Source organism: Eurytemora carolleeae, unplaced genomic scaffold, assembly GCF_000591075.1.
Source record: "Eurytemora carolleeae unplaced genomic scaffold, Eaff_2.0 scaffold309, whole genome shotgun sequence".
In the NCBI taxonomy this organism is placed as follows: Eukaryota; Metazoa; Arthropoda; class Copepoda; order Calanoida; family Temoridae; genus Eurytemora; species Eurytemora carolleeae.
In genome coordinates, this window is record NW_019396409.1 from 156,598 (window position 1) to 177,937 (window position 21,340).

The 21,340-nt window shown below is 31.7% G+C and overlaps 2 protein-coding genes across 2 annotated transcripts; both read left to right on the top strand.

Annotated features, from left to right (window-relative positions):
* Nucleotides 1-601: 601 nt before the first annotated feature.
* On the top strand, nucleotides 602-11,482 carry LOC111702751 (PDZ and LIM domain protein Zasp). Its single transcript, XM_023474534.1, has 9 exons — nucleotides 602-615; nucleotides 1,250-1,421; nucleotides 1,931-1,996; nucleotides 2,231-2,310; nucleotides 2,734-2,842; nucleotides 3,973-4,084; nucleotides 6,262-6,347; nucleotides 9,756-9,851; nucleotides 11,402-11,482. The coding sequence occupies exons 2-9, from the start codon at nucleotides 1,305-1,307 to the stop codon at nucleotides 11,426-11,428; spliced, it is 693 nt and encodes a 230-aa protein (XP_023330302.1). The 5' UTR covers nucleotides 602-615; nucleotides 1,250-1,304; the 3' UTR covers nucleotides 11,429-11,482.
* Nucleotides 11,483-13,480: 1,998 nt separating this feature from the next.
* LOC111702756 (PDZ and LIM domain protein 1) lies at nucleotides 13,481-20,694 on the top strand. Its single transcript, XM_023474537.1, has 5 exons — nucleotides 13,481-13,669; nucleotides 14,288-14,400; nucleotides 18,614-18,696; nucleotides 19,605-19,729; nucleotides 20,260-20,694. The coding sequence occupies exons 1-5, from the start codon at nucleotides 13,523-13,525 to the stop codon at nucleotides 20,479-20,481; spliced, it is 690 nt and encodes a 229-aa protein (XP_023330305.1). The 5' UTR covers nucleotides 13,481-13,522; the 3' UTR covers nucleotides 20,482-20,694.
* The last annotated feature ends 646 nt before the right edge of the window (nucleotides 20,695-21,340 follow it).

The following is a 21,340-nucleotide window of genomic DNA, read 5'->3' on the forward strand; positions in this document are numbered from 1 at the left end:
AGCCTAGATTGTAGAAACGTAGATCTGTCAGGGTTATTTTACATTTATGATTTAACACAATACAGAATTTAGGGAAGGTTACAGGAATCCAAAACCAAGGGTCTTTTATTTTTAATTTTTAGCCGTTTTTATACTTGTCATCTTAGAATACATTGGTAGGCAATTACATCAATATAATGAAGACGACTTTCGAGTTCAATTTTAATGTATATCAAGCTGTTTAACAGCATGGATACACATACACATAGAAGTCAAGAGAATCTGTCAATTATTAAAGCTTCGTTTTGATTACTTGTAAACTTGAAATTCGAAAAAAACAATTAAAACTTAAATAAAAAATCGTCTTCATTGTATTGATATAATCGCCTACCACTGTAGAATACCTGAAGAATTCCCGGGGGAAAATATTTCTGTGAAGGGACTGTATACATAATTTCAAGTGACCCTACCCATGCAAAAATGGCACTGCCCGATTCCCATCGGGACCCATATCAGCTTTGTCTGAATTATTTATGAATCAGATATTAATATTTATAATTTTTTATCACGTTTTGTACACTTTTTATTTTAGCTTGAGGTTTCTCTACAAAAGTGATTTGCGCAGTTCCACCGCAGGAAACTATAAACTATCTATATGGGAATTATCAGAGTTAAACCTAGAAAAACGACAATATCTTCAACATCTTTATTAAATAAACGTTTCAAGGGTACCGTTGCGAATCGGATTTTTTTCTTCAAAGCATTAATTTTTCTGTTTTAATCGGGTGGATTTTCTTCCTTTTTTCCTCCTTATCTTTTACCCCTTACCCCCCCCCCTATTACCTTCCCACCCCTTCTCCTGCTTCAAGGACGCCACCTTGTCTAAAATGCAGTTTCAGGAATGTTCTGGAGAAATAGTTCATGTTAAAGATGAAAATTGTGAGATTTAGACATTTTTAAAATTCCTGCTTTTATCTAAGTGGCCACTTGAATGTTTTGAAAGATCATGTTACTCAAGTACTTTGGTGCATTTCAAGATGATCTTAGAAGTCGTCGTTTCTAAAATGATATAAAAAAAACAAAGTTTTCAAAAGTTTTCAAAATATAAATGTATTCATTAAATCATTAAGTTCAAAATGGGGCTCAGATTTTTGTTATAATCCAGTAGCTTAGGTTGATTATTTACTTAAATCACTCTTACCTCGTTTGGTTTTTAGTATCCGATGAAAGATCTGGGCTAAACATTATAATTTCTGGTTTGACTTCTCAGAATCTTCAATAACTCCAGTAACGTTAGTATCTCTAGTAACTCCAGTGTCTCCAGGATGGTGAAAGAACTGATAAGTATTGAGATGGAACGGGATACCCTGAACCAGAAATGGGGGTTCACTATCCAGGGTGGAGCTGATCTAGCTCTCACTGCTAAGGTTGCCAGTGTTAAGGTAATACTAGAGATATGTGTATACCGTTCACGTATATTGTACCTAAGATCTAAATCTGATATGTTTGGTTTTATTTCATATTTCATGTTTTAATAAGATTTTCAAGAACATAGAGAATGTTAAAAATATTATCCGCTATTTTATACGTCCGTTAGTTCTGAATTAGATTCTTCAGATTCTATGTAATTTTATTGGTAATTCATTTTGTAAACAAAAACACTCTCTATTTGGAAAAAAGTAAAGTAATTGATATTTTGAGGTTTATGTTAACACAGTTAATTCCTACTTATTAATAAATAATCATAATCTCTATATCTATGTGAGCTTTTTATAATCTCTGTGCACGGAATAACCGCCATGGAATATCTAAGATAAATTAAATTAATTCGTAGGTCTGCAATACATAATCCCGAAATTCACAACCTCAAAAGTTCTGACTTTTGATTAAATTCCATTGGTTGATTTATTCTTTTCCCTTCCTCAAAACTTAATACTTTTATATGTTGCAGAGGTTCTCTCCAGCAGATAGATTTGGACTGGAGAAAATGGATTATGTTGTAACAATCAACGGAAAGGTAAAATATCCTTTTTGAAAGAAAAAAAAGTTTGTATGTCCGATCATAACTCATGAACCCCTGGACCGATTTGTCTAAAATTTTAATGGGAACTTTGTAGAGCCATGAAAAGCTTGGTTTAACAATTCTACGAAAATTGACATATTAGTTTCCAGGCAAAGTCGAGTTTCCAATTGATCATTTTCTCAAAGTAGATGATTTTTTTAAGTTGTTGACTTAAAAAAATGTATTTAGGAGGTGTTTGCAATGTCCCAACCTGAGATTACAAAGGAAATCCAGAACAGCGGTAAAACTCTCAAAATAGAAATTGAAAGGTAACTCAACGAGAAAATCTACGAAAATAAAATTGTGTACACATCATGGTTCGATTTATTTTGAAAGACGACATTAATTGAATAAGTTCGATCTTGGTTGATCGTATCGGGTAGGAGATCCAAGTTAAAAATCTACAAAATCAAATTGGGTACACTTCAATTTTTTAAAGACGATATTAGTTGGATTTGAATAGTCGATTTTTCCCATTTATAATAAATTCAATAATTTCTTATGGAGTTAGTAATAGGCACACTACTTTTTAGAAACTATTTAAGTGAATTAAATGTTTTGAATGGCTTTGAAAACCTTTCTTGTACTAGCTGTTTACAAAACTCAAGTAATGAATCGTCGGGAAAGAAGTTAAATAATTGAAAAGCTAAAAAAGTTTGAAGAATAAAACATTAACTTGTTTTTTACTTTAGAGGAACCTTCATAGTTCCCAGCTTTGATGAGATTTGGCCCCAGCACAGTAAAGCAGGAATTGCAGACAAAAAGAAGAATAAGAAAATGGGAATGGAATACATAATGGAGGTAGGTAGATGTATATATTTAAATTAACTTTTCAAGTTTTCAACCTACTATATTTTTCAGACTATTGATTAGTATGTATTTTTATAGTAAACCTACACAGGGGCGTAAATAAGGATTCTGTGGGGGGGGGGGGGTAAATTTTTTAATTTGGCGCGCAAAGCGTGACGAAATTTTTTTACCCCCCATCCTAGAAAAATATCATGATGTATATCAAATTATTGGTTTTAATTGGGTTTGATTTGCATTTTCCACTCATTTCTGGCCTTTAAAAACTCCATCAAATAAAGCTTCATTTCATACCTTTCAGCTTTCACCTTGTTTTATATACTTCATTATAGTCATTCATTTTACATTAAATACAAAGAGCTTTAAAAAACTGAATTTATTTTAGATAAGATAAAAAATAATAGTTTTACTCTAAGAGGAAAAAGATGTTACTTTTTTAAATCTTTAGAAAAGCTACTCTGCAAAACTTTGAAAAAATATTGTCTTTGTTTATATTCTTATTTCTAATTTCTAAAATTTTCTTGTCGTCAATTTAGTATTTTAAGATCTTAAATAAATCTAATATGGAAATGACATTATTTAGAAGTAAAAATGTATTTTTCATTGCTCCCATACCCATTTTTTTATTAAAAATAATCTAATTGTAATGAAATTGACTATTACTTTAGAATCATTTAGTATATGTTGACTTAAAATCTGAAATATCTGAAGTAACTGCATATTTAAATTATTTTCGTGCAAAGGAATTGAGTCTTTGTGACAAAATCAAATATTTAAACCCCAATATCTTTAGAACCCGATGTTGTATACCTATGATATTTCAAACTCTGATTATTTGATTTAACAGAATTCATAGTTTGAAATATCTAAGGTCTACAACTTTGGTATCACAGATATAGTGATTAGAAAATCAGAGTTTGTGGCAAAGACTCAATTCCTTTAAAAGATATTTTAAAATCAAATTTTTAAATTCTAGGGGGGGGGGGGGTAAATAACCCCAATAACCCTCCTTATTTACGCCACTGAACCTACAAGTATTTTTCTGTTATTAGTTGTAATAGTTATAATTGAAGGCATTCCGAAAAATGCTTCGCAGCAGAATTGTCTAAATGTTTTACTCTTAGGCTATGCAACATCATGGTCTGGGACACCTTCCCCAACCTGACAACTTTACTACCGTTGGTAAACTGGGTATAGAGGTCAAACAGTACAACAATCCTATAGATTGTTACTCAGGTAACACAAGGAGATCGGTCAAAATTTTTGCGACATTTGCGTCTTTGTGATCTCGTAGCTTCTCTAGTTTTGATTTTATGAGAAAAGCAAATGTATCCGGTTTAATATCTTTATTAAAAACATTTTTATTTTTTGCAAAAGGTCTTAAACAAGAGGAATTATGATTGAAAACATTTCTAAGTTTTCAATCTTACTTGCAATTAATAGTTTTACGTCAACGAGGATACGTTTAATATTATTATTTCACTATTTTAAAGAGACTATCTTCTTTTTTAAAAGTGAATCTCCTTGTATACAATGCAATCCCTTCATTGACTCTCATCAGTAATTTTTTAGTTACTATCTCTAAAATCATTATACAGCATTGTCTAACTGAGAAATCACTTTTATTAAGCTTACAATCCGGAGAAAGGTTACAATCCCTTTAATTGGGATTGATTTGAAATCGTTTAAATTCTTAGGAACTTAAAGGGACAGACCAGCTATATAAAGTAGTTGAACTGAGTATGCAGTGTTGTGGAAAAATTCTTTTGGATTCATTTGAGACAAATAAAACTTTTTAAAGATCTGTAAATCCTGAGTTTGAGCGCAAAGTCGACGTTTAAAATCGTACTTTTGGGTGGATACGTTTTAAGAATTGTTTTTTTTTAATTATTAAATAACGACGACAAAAAATGTAAACAAAACTCTACAGTAAACTAATTAGTTGTTTAGGAACAGGTTGAGAAAATAAAAATTAATCTTATCATCGAAAATAAGTAATCTTGTTAAATTATTAGTTTCTATTTTCTCATTATTCACAAAGATTTTCTTCAGATTTTCTGGAAGTATTATTTAAAAGACGACATTTGGAGAATTTGAAGAAATCTACAAATGCATTTCTAGAAAATAAGAAATTCAATATAATGATGAAAACGAAATAGTTGAATCTAGCTTGATTTAATGACAAATTTCTTTTGGGAAATATATGTTCCTAACCATCTAATTAGTTTACTCTATTTTTTACTTTTTTTCCGTCGTCGTTATTTAATAATTTTTTAAAAAACCGATTCTGAAAACGTACCCACCCAAATTCATGATTTTGAACGTCGGTTATGCACTCAAACTCAGTAATTATACATCGTGGAAAAGTTATACATCTCAAATGAATCCTAAAACATTTGTCCACAACACTGCATACTCAGTTTACCTACCTTACATAGCCGGTCTGTCCCTTTAAAGAATGAACAAAATAAGAAAATTTTTGTTCCTACGGATAGATATAAATGTATTTTTCTTGCTATACGTTTGAAATCCAATTTCTAATATGTAAGTTTACAGTTTTTTAGACGGAAATCTATTCTTGTATGTTAATTACCTATTATTTGACTTTTATTAACATCATTATTATTATCATTTTATTATTTTAATCTTTACAATTTTTAATTATGCAAGGTCAGTTAAATATGTTTTAAAATCAAACAATCATCATAAACTATTATATTGTGTAAACTTATACACTTTCATTGTCAAAAATATTTTAAATTTTAAAATTTTAAAAAGTTCCAAGTTTAAATCTAAACAGTAACAAATGATTGTTAATTCAATTTTTAACAATTTGCTTAAACTAAGTTGTACTACGTAGGCCTAAAAAGAGAATTTTCACATTCCGTGTTGTGTTTCAAACAAGTCTAAAATTTCTTTCTAACTTTTAGGAATTTTCTGGAAAGCTAATTCTTATTGGAATATTTTTAGATTAAAAAAGTTTGTGAAACTCGAATCTCTGAACTAAAATATTTCCTATATTAGTCAATTTTATGAAAAGAAATTAGAAAATTCAAAATAACTTTTTACCAAAGAAACATATTACTTTCAACTATTGAGGTTTAAAACGAATTTTTTAATTTTTTAAAAATAAGAATTAAATCAATAATAATCCTGAAGCGAAAGATCATATCATTCTTATTGACGTATTCAACTTTAATTCAATATATCTAAAAATCCTTTAATAAAAATTTAAATCTCATAAAGTACATCACATTATCTCTGAAAGGAAATGAGTTCTAGCCAACATGATTATGCAAATTTTAATATTTTCAAGTACATATATAGGAAATCAGAGTTTGTGGCAAGAACTTAATTTCTTTCGTCACAGCAAGAACCCTTTGGAAAAGAATATCTAACATTTCTGTTTTTAGATTCCACTATTGAAGATATGAGAGAGGAAAAAGTTATTTTGGATTTCCCTGAAGCAGCAGAGAAAATTATTGCGGCAAATGCGCAGGTGGAGAATAGAATTGGATAGAATATAATAGAATAGAATAGAATAATAGAATAGAATAGAATAGAATAGAATAGAATAGAATAGAATAGAATAGAATAGAATAGAATAGAATAGAATAGAATAGAATAATAGAATAGAATAGAATAGAATAGAATAGAATAGAATAGAATAGAATAGAATAGAATAGAATAGAATAGAATAGAATAGAATATAATAGAATAGAGTAGAATAATAGAATAGAATAGAACAAAATATTATACAGTGAAACCCTTAATAACGAATACATCGAAAGAATTCATCAATGTCGTACTCTTCACTTTCTGATAACGGAATGTTGCAGATATTTAATTTTTTGATTAAATGATTTTATGGAACTCTTTAAAACTGTTCCCGCATATTCATGGCTATTCATTTACTTTCGCAAATACTGAAATTTACGTAATATAGTATAAAACTCATTGAAAAAATTTCAAGACGACATTTGATAAATTCTTCCGATGTATTCGTTATTAAGGGTTTCACTGTAAGATAAGATAAAATAGAATAGTTCTAACTTACAACATGAGGTTAATAAAACTGATCTTGTACATATATTTGGTTTGGACCAATTCCAGATCAAAGACGACATTCTTGCTCCTCTACAGGCCCCCAGCACCAAAGTGTAGGAAAAGTTGTAAGGTCGAGTTTTATTTTTTACAGAACGTCTTGGATTCCCTTTTATTCCCAAATGGAGATCAACTTCAGGAGACATTCAAACATGTCTACTCGGGTTCATACCTTTCCATAGAGGTATCAGAGCTTGAGGACGACCTCTGCAGGGCGGCCGCTGAGGTATTTCTGGAGTCTCTGAAAGGACAGGTTTCAGACATTCAATGGAGTCATGCTTGGAACCAATCTGGACGATAAAATATTGTGGGGTTCAAGACAGCACCCTGTACCTGCCTCTGTACAGCGGAGACAGCAGAGGTTTGGACAAGTCTTCTCAGATAAACACATAAGCTGCAGACAGGAGAGACGATGGAACTGTCGAACCTGGAACATGTTTAGGAGGAGAAACAGGGTTGTTCTTGATACCTGCTGAACCAATTGGAGATATTCTTCTGCAGGGAGTTCAGGACTATCTAGGTATTCACCTGCAGGAAGTACCAGAGGAGCACCAAACAAAGCCTCAGGAGTGGAAACTGAAGAACCTTCTCTGGGAAAACTTCTTAATCCTAGTAAAACCAATGGCAGGAGAGAATATCAATCATTCCCAGCTAATCTCTGCTGTGGTTTGTAGAATTGCTACAATTTTAAATAAATAGGAAAAACCTTGGGACTGAGGGAGAGGGCCTAATAGATCTTCGTGGATATGGAAAAATGTTTTACTGGGAACTGGAATCTGTTGAAGTGGAGCTTTGACATGAACCTGGATCTTACTTTGCTGATTATCTAAACGGGACTCCAACCAGAGGTTGAAATCCTTGGAGAGAAATTCCCACACAAAACTCCTTGAAACCAACCTTCTAGAAGCCCATTTTCCAGGATGAGATCTATCTTGTAAATATTATCAAAATCTTTTTTCCGCATTAACTCGGTCACCAGAGGTTGTAGAACTCCTATTGAACCATCACAGAAGAGAACGGAGCCGGAAACATATACAGGTACAATTTTTAAGGCTGCAGAAAGGCAGACAGATTTGACATTAGGAAGTATCTGCTGAAGTTTTTCCATTTCTGTGAAAGATATTCCAGGAACAGGTGGCGGAGAAGGGGGAGATATGGGAGAAACAGCAACTGGAGAAACTAGGGTTGGATCTGAGATTGAGATGAAAATCATGTAGTCAGGACAGGTTGGACAGACGAAGAGGGTTAGAGATCATTCTCGGAGTCAAGACAGGTTGAATCTGAGACTGACAAAGGTTAAAGATCATTCTCGGAGTCAGGACAGGTTGAATCTGAGACTGACAAAGGTCAAAGATTATTCTCGGATTCAGGACAGGTTGGATCTGAGACTGAAAAAGGTTAAAGATCATTCTCGAAGTCAGGACAGGTTGAATCTGAGACTGACAAAGGTTAAAGATCATTCTCGGAGTCAGGACAGGTTGTGAGACTGACAAAGGTTAAAGATCATTCTCGGAGTCAGGACAGGTTGAATCTGAGACTGACAAAGGTCAAAGATTATTCTCGGATTCAGGACAGGTTGGATCTGAGACTGAAAAAGGTTAAAGATCATTCTCGAAGTCAGGACAGGTTGAATCTGAGACTGACAAAGGTTAAAGATCATTCTCGGAGTCAGGACAGGTTGGATCTGAGACTGACAAAGGTTTAAGATCATGCTCAGAGTCAAGATTGGACAAAGCATCAGCTGGAGGAACATTTTTGAGCCTGGCAGATGACAGATCTCTCAGTTAAACTCAGACAGGAACAATAATCAAAGGTCCTGCCCCCCCCCTTGGTTATTGATCATACAGGAGAGGCAGACTCTTTAGTGCATGATAATGCTGGAAATCACTTAAAATATTAATCTGGATAAGACGCCTTCTCAGAGCTTCATGAGGATCTGCCGATGGAGAACTGACCAAATCCAGGAGCCGGAAGGTAACATCTTGCAGTAGAGGAGCAACACAGTGCGTAAACTTGGTCCATTATGAGGTTAATGTCTTGTTCTCAAACTGGGCCTCAGTCCGGAGAAACCATCCCTCTATTGAATCCATCCAGACCGTCAGAATCTTGCTTGAAAAGATCGTCAACAGGACTGGATCAGGATTTGTGGCGGCATTTTCTTCAAGTATCACTACGGAAATAGCTTAAAAAAGAAATAAACTCTCAAATCACCCAAATCCTGCACTGATATCTGGGTTTGAAAAGCACAGGGATTCGGTCGAAACCAATTTCAAATACTTCAGTGAGAGATTTGACTTTATCACTACGGAGTCACCAAAATGTAGTGACAATAACAAGCCAAAGAATAAAACATAATGTACAGTGATTCTAACTTATACAACATGAGGTTAATAAAACTGATCTTGTATATATATTTGATTTGGACTAAGCTCAGATCAAAGACGACATGCTGGCTCCTCTACAATAGAACAGAATATAGAAGAATAGAGTAGAACATAATAGAAAATAATACATTGATAACCAGAAAACTCTGGAATAGTAAGTTGACTTTTAAGAACAAGTTAATACCTTAAATTGTCCAATGAGCATGAGACACAGCTATTAAGCAGTGTAAACAGTCCCATTTTACTTAATAAGTGATTTAATAACTTGCGAGTAAAGCTATTTGCTTTGTAGCAGCATCAAATGCATTTCAGTATTGCTATAATGTCGTCTTCCTATTCTACAGTTTTCCGGTTATCACTGAAGATAAAAATAGAAAGAATAGAAACAAACTTGACAAAAATTTAAAAAATATTTTTAGAAACACCGAAGTGGACCTCCCGACTCTGCTGGATCAGCGGGAAATGCCACGAAAAAATTTGATCCTCAACGAAGCGCAGTTCTGCTAACTCTGAAGGTTGGTAAAATGGTGTCATGGAAAAATCTAGAAAAACAGCATCCCAAAAGACAAGATTCTGAAGCAACAATTTTCTGTAAAGTCAAGCTCCGAAGTTTTCTTGACCACTCTAAGTTGCATCAAAAAGCAAAATGTCTATTTCGTAAAAAACAAAATTCTGAAATTCCAAAGTCAAGAAAGTCTATTTTTTCCTAGATTAGTTCATTTATTGTCACTATCCAAATTAAAATATTTTTCAAAAACTGCTCTACTGATAGTGATATTCCCATTATTAAATAACGAGCCTAATAACAAGAAAACTGGGGGTATTCCAATTATTCCAGAAATTGCGTCTTTTTAAGACTCTATATTATTTATAGAGGATATGCAGAAAACCATCACACTTGTATGCGATTCCAAAAGCGCCTGATCCAATCAGGGTTCAGACATGTGTTTGGTGTCTATTCTGAACCAATTGAAGTTGTTTTGCAGTATCATCTATAATCTTTCTATCTATCTCATCATCCAATTACATTTTCACGTTTTCATTAACAATACATGAAAATACTAAAAATCTTTGTCAGCTTAAAAGAGATACATTTTTTGAGAACAACTTTTTTTAAATATTTTAGCTCTTCATGTTTAAAAGATTATTTTTCATTCTTTATCCCTTCATTAATTAAAAAAGCAAATTGAAAAATAAAACTTTTTACATAAAGGAATGTGTGTAAGGCTTTGAATTTTATATTATGTTTTAAATCAGAAATGTAAAATATGCTTGTTAAAAAGGAAAGCTTTTGAAGTTAGTATAATGAGCAAATGTGTTTATTTTCAAATATGTTATATAATATAGGGAAAGCCACAAGACGGTATGTTTAAAAATAGAAAAAAAAATTCGGTGATTTAACAATAACATTCTTAAACGAAAATAATGATAAATAATCTTCAGTGAATCCCAGATATATGAATACCGTCAGAAGTTGTTTGACAATTCTATAGAAACTTTCTTTTATTTTTTAAATCCAGGTAAATTAATAGCCCTGAAATATGAATTCAATTGATATATTGATATTAAACTCATTTCCGCGGCATTTGATCTTAAATATGTAATACGACAATATGAAGAACTCTTGCTATGTATTCTTATATCTGGGATTCACTAGGCATTCGCGTCTTTTTTTAAAGTTTTAAACGTTGTTTTCAAGTCGCCATTTTTGTTTGTGTACGATATATCGTGAATTTTATCATATTTCTAAAATTTTTGACGTTTAGTTGATATAAACAAACGAGCAGACAAGCCAAAATGTAAATGTGTTCAAACATTTTTCAATGAATTTCAATTTTAAATTTATTTAAACAAATTTTTCAGATAAACTCTTTTTAAACCATTGATGATCTCAACTATTTTTCAATTGATCACAGATGATCCCAAATCCTAAAAGTTTTCATGATATATTTAATTTCATAAGTTATGATAATTTTTTTTATTTGAATTCTTAATTTTCAAAACTTTGTTAATGAGCATTTACAACCATTTCCTTTTTTTGATCTAACATATTTGTTCTTTAAAGGAGCAGGATTCAAGAAGAGGGATTTAATTTTACTGAAAGGAAGAGAAAACAAAAGAAGATCAAGAAGAAGAAGAAGAAAAAGAAAAAGAAGGAGAAGAAGAAGAAAAACCACAAAGGAGAATTAAACGTGGGAAAATAAAAAAGAAAGAAAACTCAAGTAAAAACAATGTCCAAGTAAAATAAGAATTTTTTTACCAAAAACAAAAAAATGTGAAGATTAAATTTAATCGTAAAAAATCCATGTTTTTTTAGTGGTACAGTTAGTGTAGTGTACACTGTACAATTTACATTTGCATCATGCAATAAATTGTACAGTATACACTGTGCACTGTACTATGCAGTATATTGGGGTAATCTATATATAGCCATCCAGTAAAAAATATGCTTTAATGTTGTGATTAAATATTTTTAAAGCGAATATTTTGAAATTTTTTATCAAAATAAATCAACTTACCAACGTATATTAATCATGCTTGTACAATGTACAACACCATAGCTTAACGTTGTATAGAATGTTCTTTGTACATGGTGTATATTGTATAATGTTTGTACTTGTACGTAAATAGATATCTTGCAATATGATGTTAGGTCACACAAGGTGTGGTATTTGTTGTGTATAGTGAATCAGGGACCCGAAAATAATGCATAGAAAAAGTTCCTGTGAAAAAAATATTTTTTTATAAAAAAAATTTTGTTAAAAATTCAACAATTTTAGTTAAAATTTTTCATAAATACATAGTTTGTTATTATTTAATTATTCCTGGTCCCCCTGTGTCCTGCTAGTGTCCGGTCCTGTTAACCTTGGTCCTGACCGGCCCCAGCTAGTAGCAGTAGCTTGCCTCAAGCTCACCTATTGTCTCAGTAGGAGAACTAGACTCACAACCCTAGCATTGTGTTTGTGTGAGTGTGTTTCTGTGTGTGTGTGTCAGAGAGAGAGTAGATAAGAACTGGGTGACTCATTCTCATCTGAAAATCTTCTTCAGAAATGATCGTCAAAGGAATTTTAAGAAAATTAGGCTATTTCCTGTTTGTCTGTAGAAATCTACGAGCCTTCTAGAAACGTCAAATTATCATTTTAAAAGTTTTAGGTCGTCATTAAAATCTTATTTTTGGCGAATAACCCTGTATGTTAAATTAAATATATTCAATTGATGTCATGCCAATTTTAAAATTCAAAATAAAGAAGAAAAGCTTCATTTAATTTCACATATGAAGTTTCAAATTACTCTTTCTTTTTTCAAAACAGTGCTATTTTTCCGCATCAATCTGGATCCGTAAAGACCTTAAGAATGATAAACTTTTAGAAACATTGAGAAATTAAGGGCGGAACCTTTTTAAACGGGCTTTCTAATAAATGTGCAACCTAGATGCTACATATAGCAAGGTGTGACATGTTAAAAAAGTTTACTGAAGAGTTAGATACCTTTCTTTTTATCATAATTATAATAAGTCCATGTAGGTTTGCTTCTAAAAAGAATAAAGTCTTGGCCAAAAATAGAATATTAAAAAAGGCACTTAGCAATTATTTTTAGAGAGTAAGTGCAATTCCAGTTTGTGAAAATAGGTTTTCGATAATGAATATACTCAAATCTAAAAAGACTCCAGAAAAAGTTTTTATAAAAAAAAACTTTAAGTATTTTTTTTTTTAAAACAATCAATGCTTCCATGGTTATATAGAGATGGTTGCATAAAACTAGATTTTCAGTTGAAAGTGTTGTGAAGATGTAAAATTATTTAACTCCCAAGAAACCTTTTTTAAATGGGCAAACAATGAAGAACCAGTAACTCACATAATGATAGTTTGTTTCAATTAATTGGATCGCTTAACCACCTTACAGATGAAGAAGTTGAACCAGTCGTGCCTAGTTCAACTACCTCTCTCTCAATCAGAAAGAATTTGAGTCTTTACGACAAAATTTTGTAATCCATATTTCTTTGCAACCCAATGTTGGAGGCCTTATTTAAAACTATTTAAAAAAATATTAATGGTTTATTTATGGTTGCAAAGATATGAGGATTAGAAAATTTGAGTTTGCGGCAAAGACTTAATTCCTTTCTATAATTGGTAATTCTGATTTGAAGATTATAATATATTTTTCAGACGGACTGAACTAGGTTATAATGCCGAAGGAAATGATTACAGCTGTAATGGAGAGGGCGCAGGGAGCACCCTGGGGCTTTGTTATTGTTGGAGGCAAAGACCAGGCCTTGACAGTGAAACTAGGCAGAATCAAGCCATACAGCCCAGCTGAGAAGGCAGGACTTAAGGTAATGAAATAGATTACTTTGACCTCTGGTTGTTGTACAGCATCAAACTGATTGTCAGCGTAATTTCAAGTTCTACTTAATCTAAAGCGTTACATGTCTGATTCACAACGGTTCTTTTTAAACCTCTAAAATAGAAAGATATCGTCGTTTTTCTGTCTTAAAAAGAGATTAATTTGATAAAGAACCGCTTGAAATTAAGCAAACTCTTTCTCAAGGTAAAGGATTCTGAAGTAGTTAAACTTTTTTTCGAAAAATGATTTCAGCCACAATGATGCTGTGGAATTGTAAGACACAATTTAAGCAATCAACTTAATAAGTGAAATAGGTCTGTGTACACTGCACAATAGCAGTTTTTCATGTGTATTGGACAACTTTTATCATTTTATCATGTTTCTTAATTCCACAGATGATGGGGTCCTACTGCAGCCTAAAGGGACTGTAAGCATAATTTCAAGTGACCCTCCATGCGAAGATGGAAATGCCCAATTTTCAACAATATCTTACACATTATTGATCAGATCAAGGTTTCAAAGGTACCGCTGTGAATCAGGCATTGCAATCTTTGCACTGCGGGCCTCTTGAAATTACTTTAACAATCCCTTTAATAATATTGTTTAGGAGTGGGACTATGTTTGGAGTATTAACGGTCAGGAGGTGTTTGAGTTGTCTCACAGCACTATTGTCAACAGCATCAAGAACGCTGGAACCAGACTCGAGATGGTGGTGGAGAGGTATATATAAATATATATTTATAAATATTTAGAACTTTAAAGGGACTGTTAACGTATTATTAACAGAGTCTGCATTTATAAAGTGCATTCGTCAATGGCACTGGCATGGCATGTTTTAGCATCGGCATTATTAATGGCGTCAAACAATTCCAAAATTTTTACTAATTTTTAGTTCAAAACCAATATTTGCTTACCACAATTTCTGTGATAATGTTGCAATAAGTAATTTTTTAGAATTTTTGAACTTTTTACTATTTCTGCACCTGAACATTCGAATAAAATGTTTTTTTTTACCATTTCTGCACCTGAACATTCCAATAAAATGTTATTTTTTTACCATTTCTGCACCTGAACATTCCAATAAAATGTTATTTTTTTACCATTTTTGCACCTGAACATTCCAATAAAATGTTATTTTTTTAACATTTTCGCAACTGAACATTCCAATAAAATGTTATTTTTTTACCATTTTCGCACCTGAACATTCGAATAAAATGGTAATTTTTTACCATTTCTGCACCTAAACATTCCAGTAAAAAAGTTATTTTTTTACCATTTCTGCACCTGAACATTCGAGTAAAATGTTATTTTTTACCATTTCTGCACCTGAACATTCCAATAAAAGTTAATTTTTTTTTAACATTTTTTTACCTGAACATTCGAATAAAATGTTATTTTTTAACCATTTCTGCACCTAAACATTCCAATAAAATGTTATTTTTTTACTATTTCTGCACCTGAACATTCCAATAAAATGTTATTTTTTTACCATATTTGCACCTGAACATTCGAATAAAATGGTACTTTTTTACCATTTCTGCACCTAAAAATTCCAGTAAAAATTTTATTTTTTTATCATTTCTGCACCTGAACATTCGAATAAAATGTTATTTTTTTACCATTTCTGCACCTAAACATTCGAATAAAATGTTATTTTTTTACCATTTCTGCACCTGAACATTCCAATAAAATATTATTTTTTTACTATTTCTGCACCTGAACATTCCAATAAAATGCTATTTTTTTACCATCTCTGCACCTGAACATTCCAAAAAAATGTTATTTTTTTAACAATTCATTTTTAACTTAAATTTTTTTTAATAACTTGGAGAAAAGGTATTTTTCATTTATACAGTTTTAATGAGATATTTTAAGTTCTAACAAATGTTTCAGTAAAAAGGTTTCCATATTTTAGATGGACATTTATTCAAAAATGCCGTAACCGATTCACCTTTAAACAACAAACTGTTAATTATTTTATCGTTGTTTGTTTAGCATTGGAAATGACAAAACAATGCAATAAATGTAGATATAATGTTTACGGCAAACTTTCAAAACAAAATGAAGACAAACAAATTTCTAAAACTGATTTTTCACGTCAGACGAAATTTTCAAATTAAATCTATTGAGACATAAATCTGCATATTTAAAGCTGTCTATTGTGTCTATAAATCAGTTATTATGTGCGGACAGAATTTAGTTTAAAAATATAGCGGTAAAAAATTTGACAAATTTGCTTCTGGTCTGCCTTCAATATTTGGCTGGGAAAGCATCTTATTTAAGATTTATTACGAAGCTACGCTTCATGAAAGACAAAGCAGTAAAAAAATCAAATATTTTTAAAGAATTTTCAATCTTCAATATGCACAGTAAAATGAAGTATTTGAAATGTCTTGTCTAAAATTTACAGATAAAAGTTTGATCATTTTTCAGTGCTAAAACAATAGCAAATGCTCAATAAAAAATTGAGTAAAAATTTCACCAATATCTCAAAAAGATTTTAAATCGCATTTAAATTCCTAAAAGATTGGGGTAATGTTTATTCTGTAGTAGAAACAAATTAAATATATTTCTCCAATTCTGTTTTCCAACAACATTCTTGGCATCCGACCAACTACAGTCAAGCCGGAGAAAGCTGGCAGAAAGTTCTTGCGCCAGAAATTTAAAACAATTTACTACTGTTTCAAGTTCTAAAATACTATAATAGAAAGAGACAAGAGGGGGGGGGGTTGGAAAGGGGGAAGGGGGGTCCATATTTTATCTTTCATTTATTTGAAACATGGTGCATTGTGTATAAAGTGCGAGTTGTTCGGTTGTTGCCAGTTTTAAAGCAAATCAGACAACCTTGCATGTTTTTTATGTAAACTTGACTGAAGACGAAATCGACTTATCGAACTTAACACTCTGTAAGAATTGGCTAAAATTGGAATATCTCCTAACTTGCAGAATATTTAGCTTTTACTTTACGAATTTAAAGAAGTTGAGCCGCGTCTCAAATTTGATATGCGGCTTGAACATGGTTGGTTTCACTTGAAATTGTATTCAGAGCTTCGAGAGTTGCGCTCAATTAGAACTGGTTTTATCGGTTCAACGACTCGGTTTAAATTAGACCTCTGATTGGTTAAAGATAAAAACTATTCTTGTACGGAGACGAATTTGTTGATGATATTTTTCATGAAAAATAAAGGATAATACTGTTTTAATTATTGACCTAGTTCAATTTTTAAATAATACGATCGGATGATTAAGTTCGATTAAATTGCTTCAAAGATAATCTTGTAAATATAAAAAAAAATTGTGTTGAAGATCCATAAAAAATAAACCTCATTTCTGAAAGTTCTAAATATATGTATAATGTACATATATTGAAGTGTAAGTTTCAATGCTGTCACTTCAGAAAAGCTTCAATAAGAATGAAAATGAAAAAAATTGGATTTTTTTGAGTAATTTAGAAGGGGTTATTTCTAGTTTTTTAATCCTTTTAAAATCCAGTTTATTCTGGATATTTCGAGACTTTTGTAACAAAAGCTTAAACTCCAGTTATCTCACTGAGAAAGCAAAATGTCTGATTTTTATCTAGACAAACAATTGTTTTTAAGGAAAATCTGGAGGAAATTGTGCATTTACTTAGAATATTGTCGTTCTAGCTTTCTTCTCACTCCTTATGCCGAGTCCATTAGCGCCTGATCCAATCAGGGTTCAGCCATGTGTTTGGTGTCTATTCTGAACCAATAGAAATGGTATGGCGGTAACATCTATCTTTCTATCTATCTCATTATCCAATCAGAGATATGAATCCTTCAATCGGAGCTATCAGTAAATGGAAATATTTACTTCTACTGAAACTATGGTGTTCTCTGAACTTAAATGTAATCAAACCGCGAGACACCAATCTCGAGATAAGACGAAATTAAATCTAATTTAAATGATTTAACGAGTACAACTTTGCGCCCTTATGACACTTCATGCTTTCACTTAAAGAACTTTTGCTAGAGTCCGGTAAACCTAGCTAAATGTATCGGAATAAATGATATAAATGATATTTTTATCAAAATTGCCATCAGTAAGTTCGAAAATTCAAGCCCATTAAAAAGGTACAAAATGCAAGTTACTAAAATTCTAAATCTAATGGGAAAATGGGGTCGAAAGAGAAGGCACGATAAATATCTTCAAGTACATCTAAATTACCATGATACTAAAAAGGAGGCTCAGGAGAGCTAGAGAATGACGCATTAATTGTGTACTGTAAAATGGAATCAATATTAAAAACTTTGCATTTTTTTAATTAAAGCTAAATTTTCTTAAAGTCACGGAAACGTGCTTTAAATGTGAAATTATTGAAACATGCGTAAAATAAATATATGGAAATGTGCTATTCGATAAAAATATGGAATGGTGCTTTACAATTGAAACACAGAAACGTGCTTTACATTGGAAATATGGAAACGTGTTAATTACAATGGCACTATGGAAACGTGCTTTACATTGGAAATATGGAAACGTGCTTTACAATGGAAATATGGAAACATTCTAATTACAATAAAAAAATGGAAACATGCTAATTACAATGGAAATATGGAAACGTGCTTTACATTGGAAATATGGAAACGTGCTAATTACAATGAAAATATGGAAACTTGCTAATTACAATGAAAATATGGAAATGTGCTAATTACAATGAAAATATGGAAACGTGCTAATTACAATGAAAATATGGAAACGTGCTTTACATTGGAAATATGGAAACGTGCTAATTACAATGAAAATATGGAAACTTGCTAATTACAATGAAAATATGGAAATGTGCTAATTACAATGAAAATATGGAAACGTGCTAATTACAATGAAAATATGGAAACGTGCTAATTACAATGGAAATATGGAAACGTGCTAATTACAATGGAAATCTTTATTTAATATTTTTACAATTTAGAGGAGATCACATTGTGCCAAACTTTGAGGAGATTTGGCCCACCCAGAGGGATAAGGATGCCAAGTACAAGAGAAATGCTATTGGTAAGTAAACAATACTTTAATTAAAGTATTAACAATTTTTGTAAATATTTCTTTATAATAAAGCTCTTCGCTCTTACATAAATTTGTATATATATACAAGGCTTTTAAGGCGCCTCGCGCCCATCTTCTATTTTAACTTTTAATTGTGGCTTTACTGTGAGCATCTTCTCTTTGTACAACATAAAACAATAATATTTTTTCGCGCATTTTCAAAACTTTACAAAAATAAAAAACTTCAAGGCGCTTCGCGCCCTTTTTTCTAGGCTTTTAGGGCGCTTCGCGCCCATCTTCTATTTAAATTGTGAACATGTTCTTTTTGTTTATATTTCAAAACAAAGATGAAAAAAATTTTGCGGATTTTAAAAAAAATTCGCGGATTTTCGAAAATTTAAATTTTTTTACAAAATTAAAAACCTTTAAAACAGAAATTTTTAAAATTTCAATAATTCATAAACCTTCCCTAGGGTCCCTAGATGTCCCACAAAAAAATTGGGCCCGATCGGTTCAGCCGTTTTGACGTTTATTGGATACAAACAGATAGATATGTTAGCTTTGGTAGAATATTTAGAGAACCCATGGCCATGGGTACCCTGGGGGATAAAATTATATGCATTATAAATTTCTTTTTAAAAATTCCATTTTTTAAAAAAATTAAAATTTTATTTTGTCAAATTTAGAATTTTTTTCGAGTGTAGCACTTCAGATAGTATTTACATATTTCTATATTCACTTTAACGCATCTATTTTACAATATATGTAATATATCAACTTCAAATCCATGCTGCCGAGGAGTGTTTAAAACACAAAACACTTTCAAATATTCAAAGTTTAAAATATCAAATTCTTATACCATCAGTTTGCAAAGGAATAGTGATTTAAAAATTAGAGATATATTTGTATCTTATAAGGTATGGATTACTATATGGATGCTATGGAGAACCATGGACTGAAGGGTCATCTCCCCCAACCTGAGAACTTTACTACCTGTGGTAAACTTGGTATTGAAATCAACCAGTATAACTGCCCTATTGAGGTAAGAATTTAAATAATCTTCTTTCTTTAAGAACTTTAAGTTTGAAAGGATGATCATCCCTTCTCAAAATACTCATAATACCCAATTATTTTTCATTAAACGTAGGTATTCAGATTGTTCCAATAAAAACGTCTTTTGTGATGATTTAATACATTTTTAGAAATATCATAAATGTTAAATTTTACTTAAAGATTTACATTTATTCATACATATAGTTTGGAGGATTCATACTAGTTTTTGGGTTTAATTTTGACACCTGGGATTTTTGGTACGTGATGTAATATTGGTACACAGGATGCAATATTGGTACACGGGATGTAATATTGGTACACAAGATGTAATATTGGTACCCAGGATGTATTATTGGTAACCAGGATGTAATATTGGTATCCAGGATATAAATTTGATGTAATATTGATACTAGGGATGTAATATCGTTACCAAAGATGTAATATTGGCACTGGAATAAAATATTATCATTTAGGATATAATTTGGGCCCTAGGGAGTATTAAATATCTGTACTGTTTAGTGCTACGACGAGGCTGTGATCGAGGAGATGACGGAGGACAGGGAGATGTTGACCAACCCTGACCTCGTCGAGCAGAGAAAGAAGCTCCAAACACAGCGTGGGGAGAATCCTCTGATCGCTCAGAAAATGATGAAATTCAACCCTCAAGCCTCAAACGTCCTCAATACCCTAGCAGCTGAGGAGGGAAGAAGCATGAAAGAGAAGATGACCCGGGCTGCCTAAACCGCCATTTTCAACTTGCCAGCAAGGAATTTTTTCCCGGGGAAGTCGTCTTTGTATGAAGTAATTAACAAAGTGAAATCTCAAGATTATTTGCTCATGTCCGTCAATATACATTTATAAATGTCCAATAATCCTCAAAAATATAGCGAAAGCATTGTAAATAACCATTTTACCCTATCGTTATTTTTATAAAATTAAATCTTAAAAATAAAATTTAATTTGTGTAAAGACTGAACGGCCTGATTAGTGTATTTGAACATGAACAATCTAGTTTGAAGTCACATGATGTTTTTAGAGCTTTTTCTTCTGAAGTTTTCAATGTCAGGTGAATCTGAGGTCAACAACTAGTCCCAGACCGAGCTTGCGCCGGTCAAACTTTATCTGGAATCGTTGTGCAATATTATTTGTATTTTTTACTTAAAGTAATTTTAAATAATTAAGATTTCGGTTAAAGAGCATTTAAAACTTGATATATGACAGTGTATAGATTTTATACCGTGGTCTCTATAATAATTTGGAATACAACAACAACACTCAACTCTTTTTATATGCAGCTACATGTTAAAAGCTCTTTGGGGTCAAGAAATAAACAATTCTAGCTTGGGAACCCAGCGTTGCCCATGATACTCATAGATATTCACGCCGTTTACCCACGCTTGGTCGTAAATTACGATTTTAGCTATTTTTCCCTATACAAGTGGACACACTCAACTTACGAATCTCAAAACTAAGCTAAGAACGTTCCAAAGTTTCTCCCAAGTTCCCTAATCTAGATTTGAGGCAAATCGGTTAAGGGGTTTCTGAGAATTTCAATATTTTTGTTAAAAGAATAGTTTACTGTATGAACAAATTTCGCCTT

Excerpts from the sequence above, each read along its gene's own strand:
- LOC111702751 (XM_023474534.1), top strand. The coding sequence starts at position 1,305 with ATGGTGAAAGAACTGATAAGTATTGAGATGGAACGGGATACCCTGAAC. Across the intron at positions 1,422-1,930 it reads CTAAGGTTGCCAGTGTTAAG|AGGTTCTCTCCAGCAGATAG; the intron begins GTAATACTAGAG and ends TATATGTTGCAG. Across the intron at positions 6,348-9,755 it reads TTATTGCGGCAAATGCGCAG|AAACACCGAAGTGGACCTCC; the intron begins GTGGAGAATAGA and ends AAATATTTTTAG.
- LOC111702756 (XM_023474537.1), top strand. The coding sequence starts at position 13,523 with ATGCCGAAGGAAATGATTACAGCTGTAATGGAGAGGGCGCAGGGAGCA. Across the intron at positions 18,697-19,604 it reads GTACAAGAGAAATGCTATTG|GTATGGATTACTATATGGAT; the intron begins GTAAGTAAACAA and ends GTATCTTATAAG. Across the intron at positions 19,730-20,259 it reads AGTATAACTGCCCTATTGAG|TGCTACGACGAGGCTGTGAT; the intron begins GTAAGAATTTAA and ends TGTACTGTTTAG.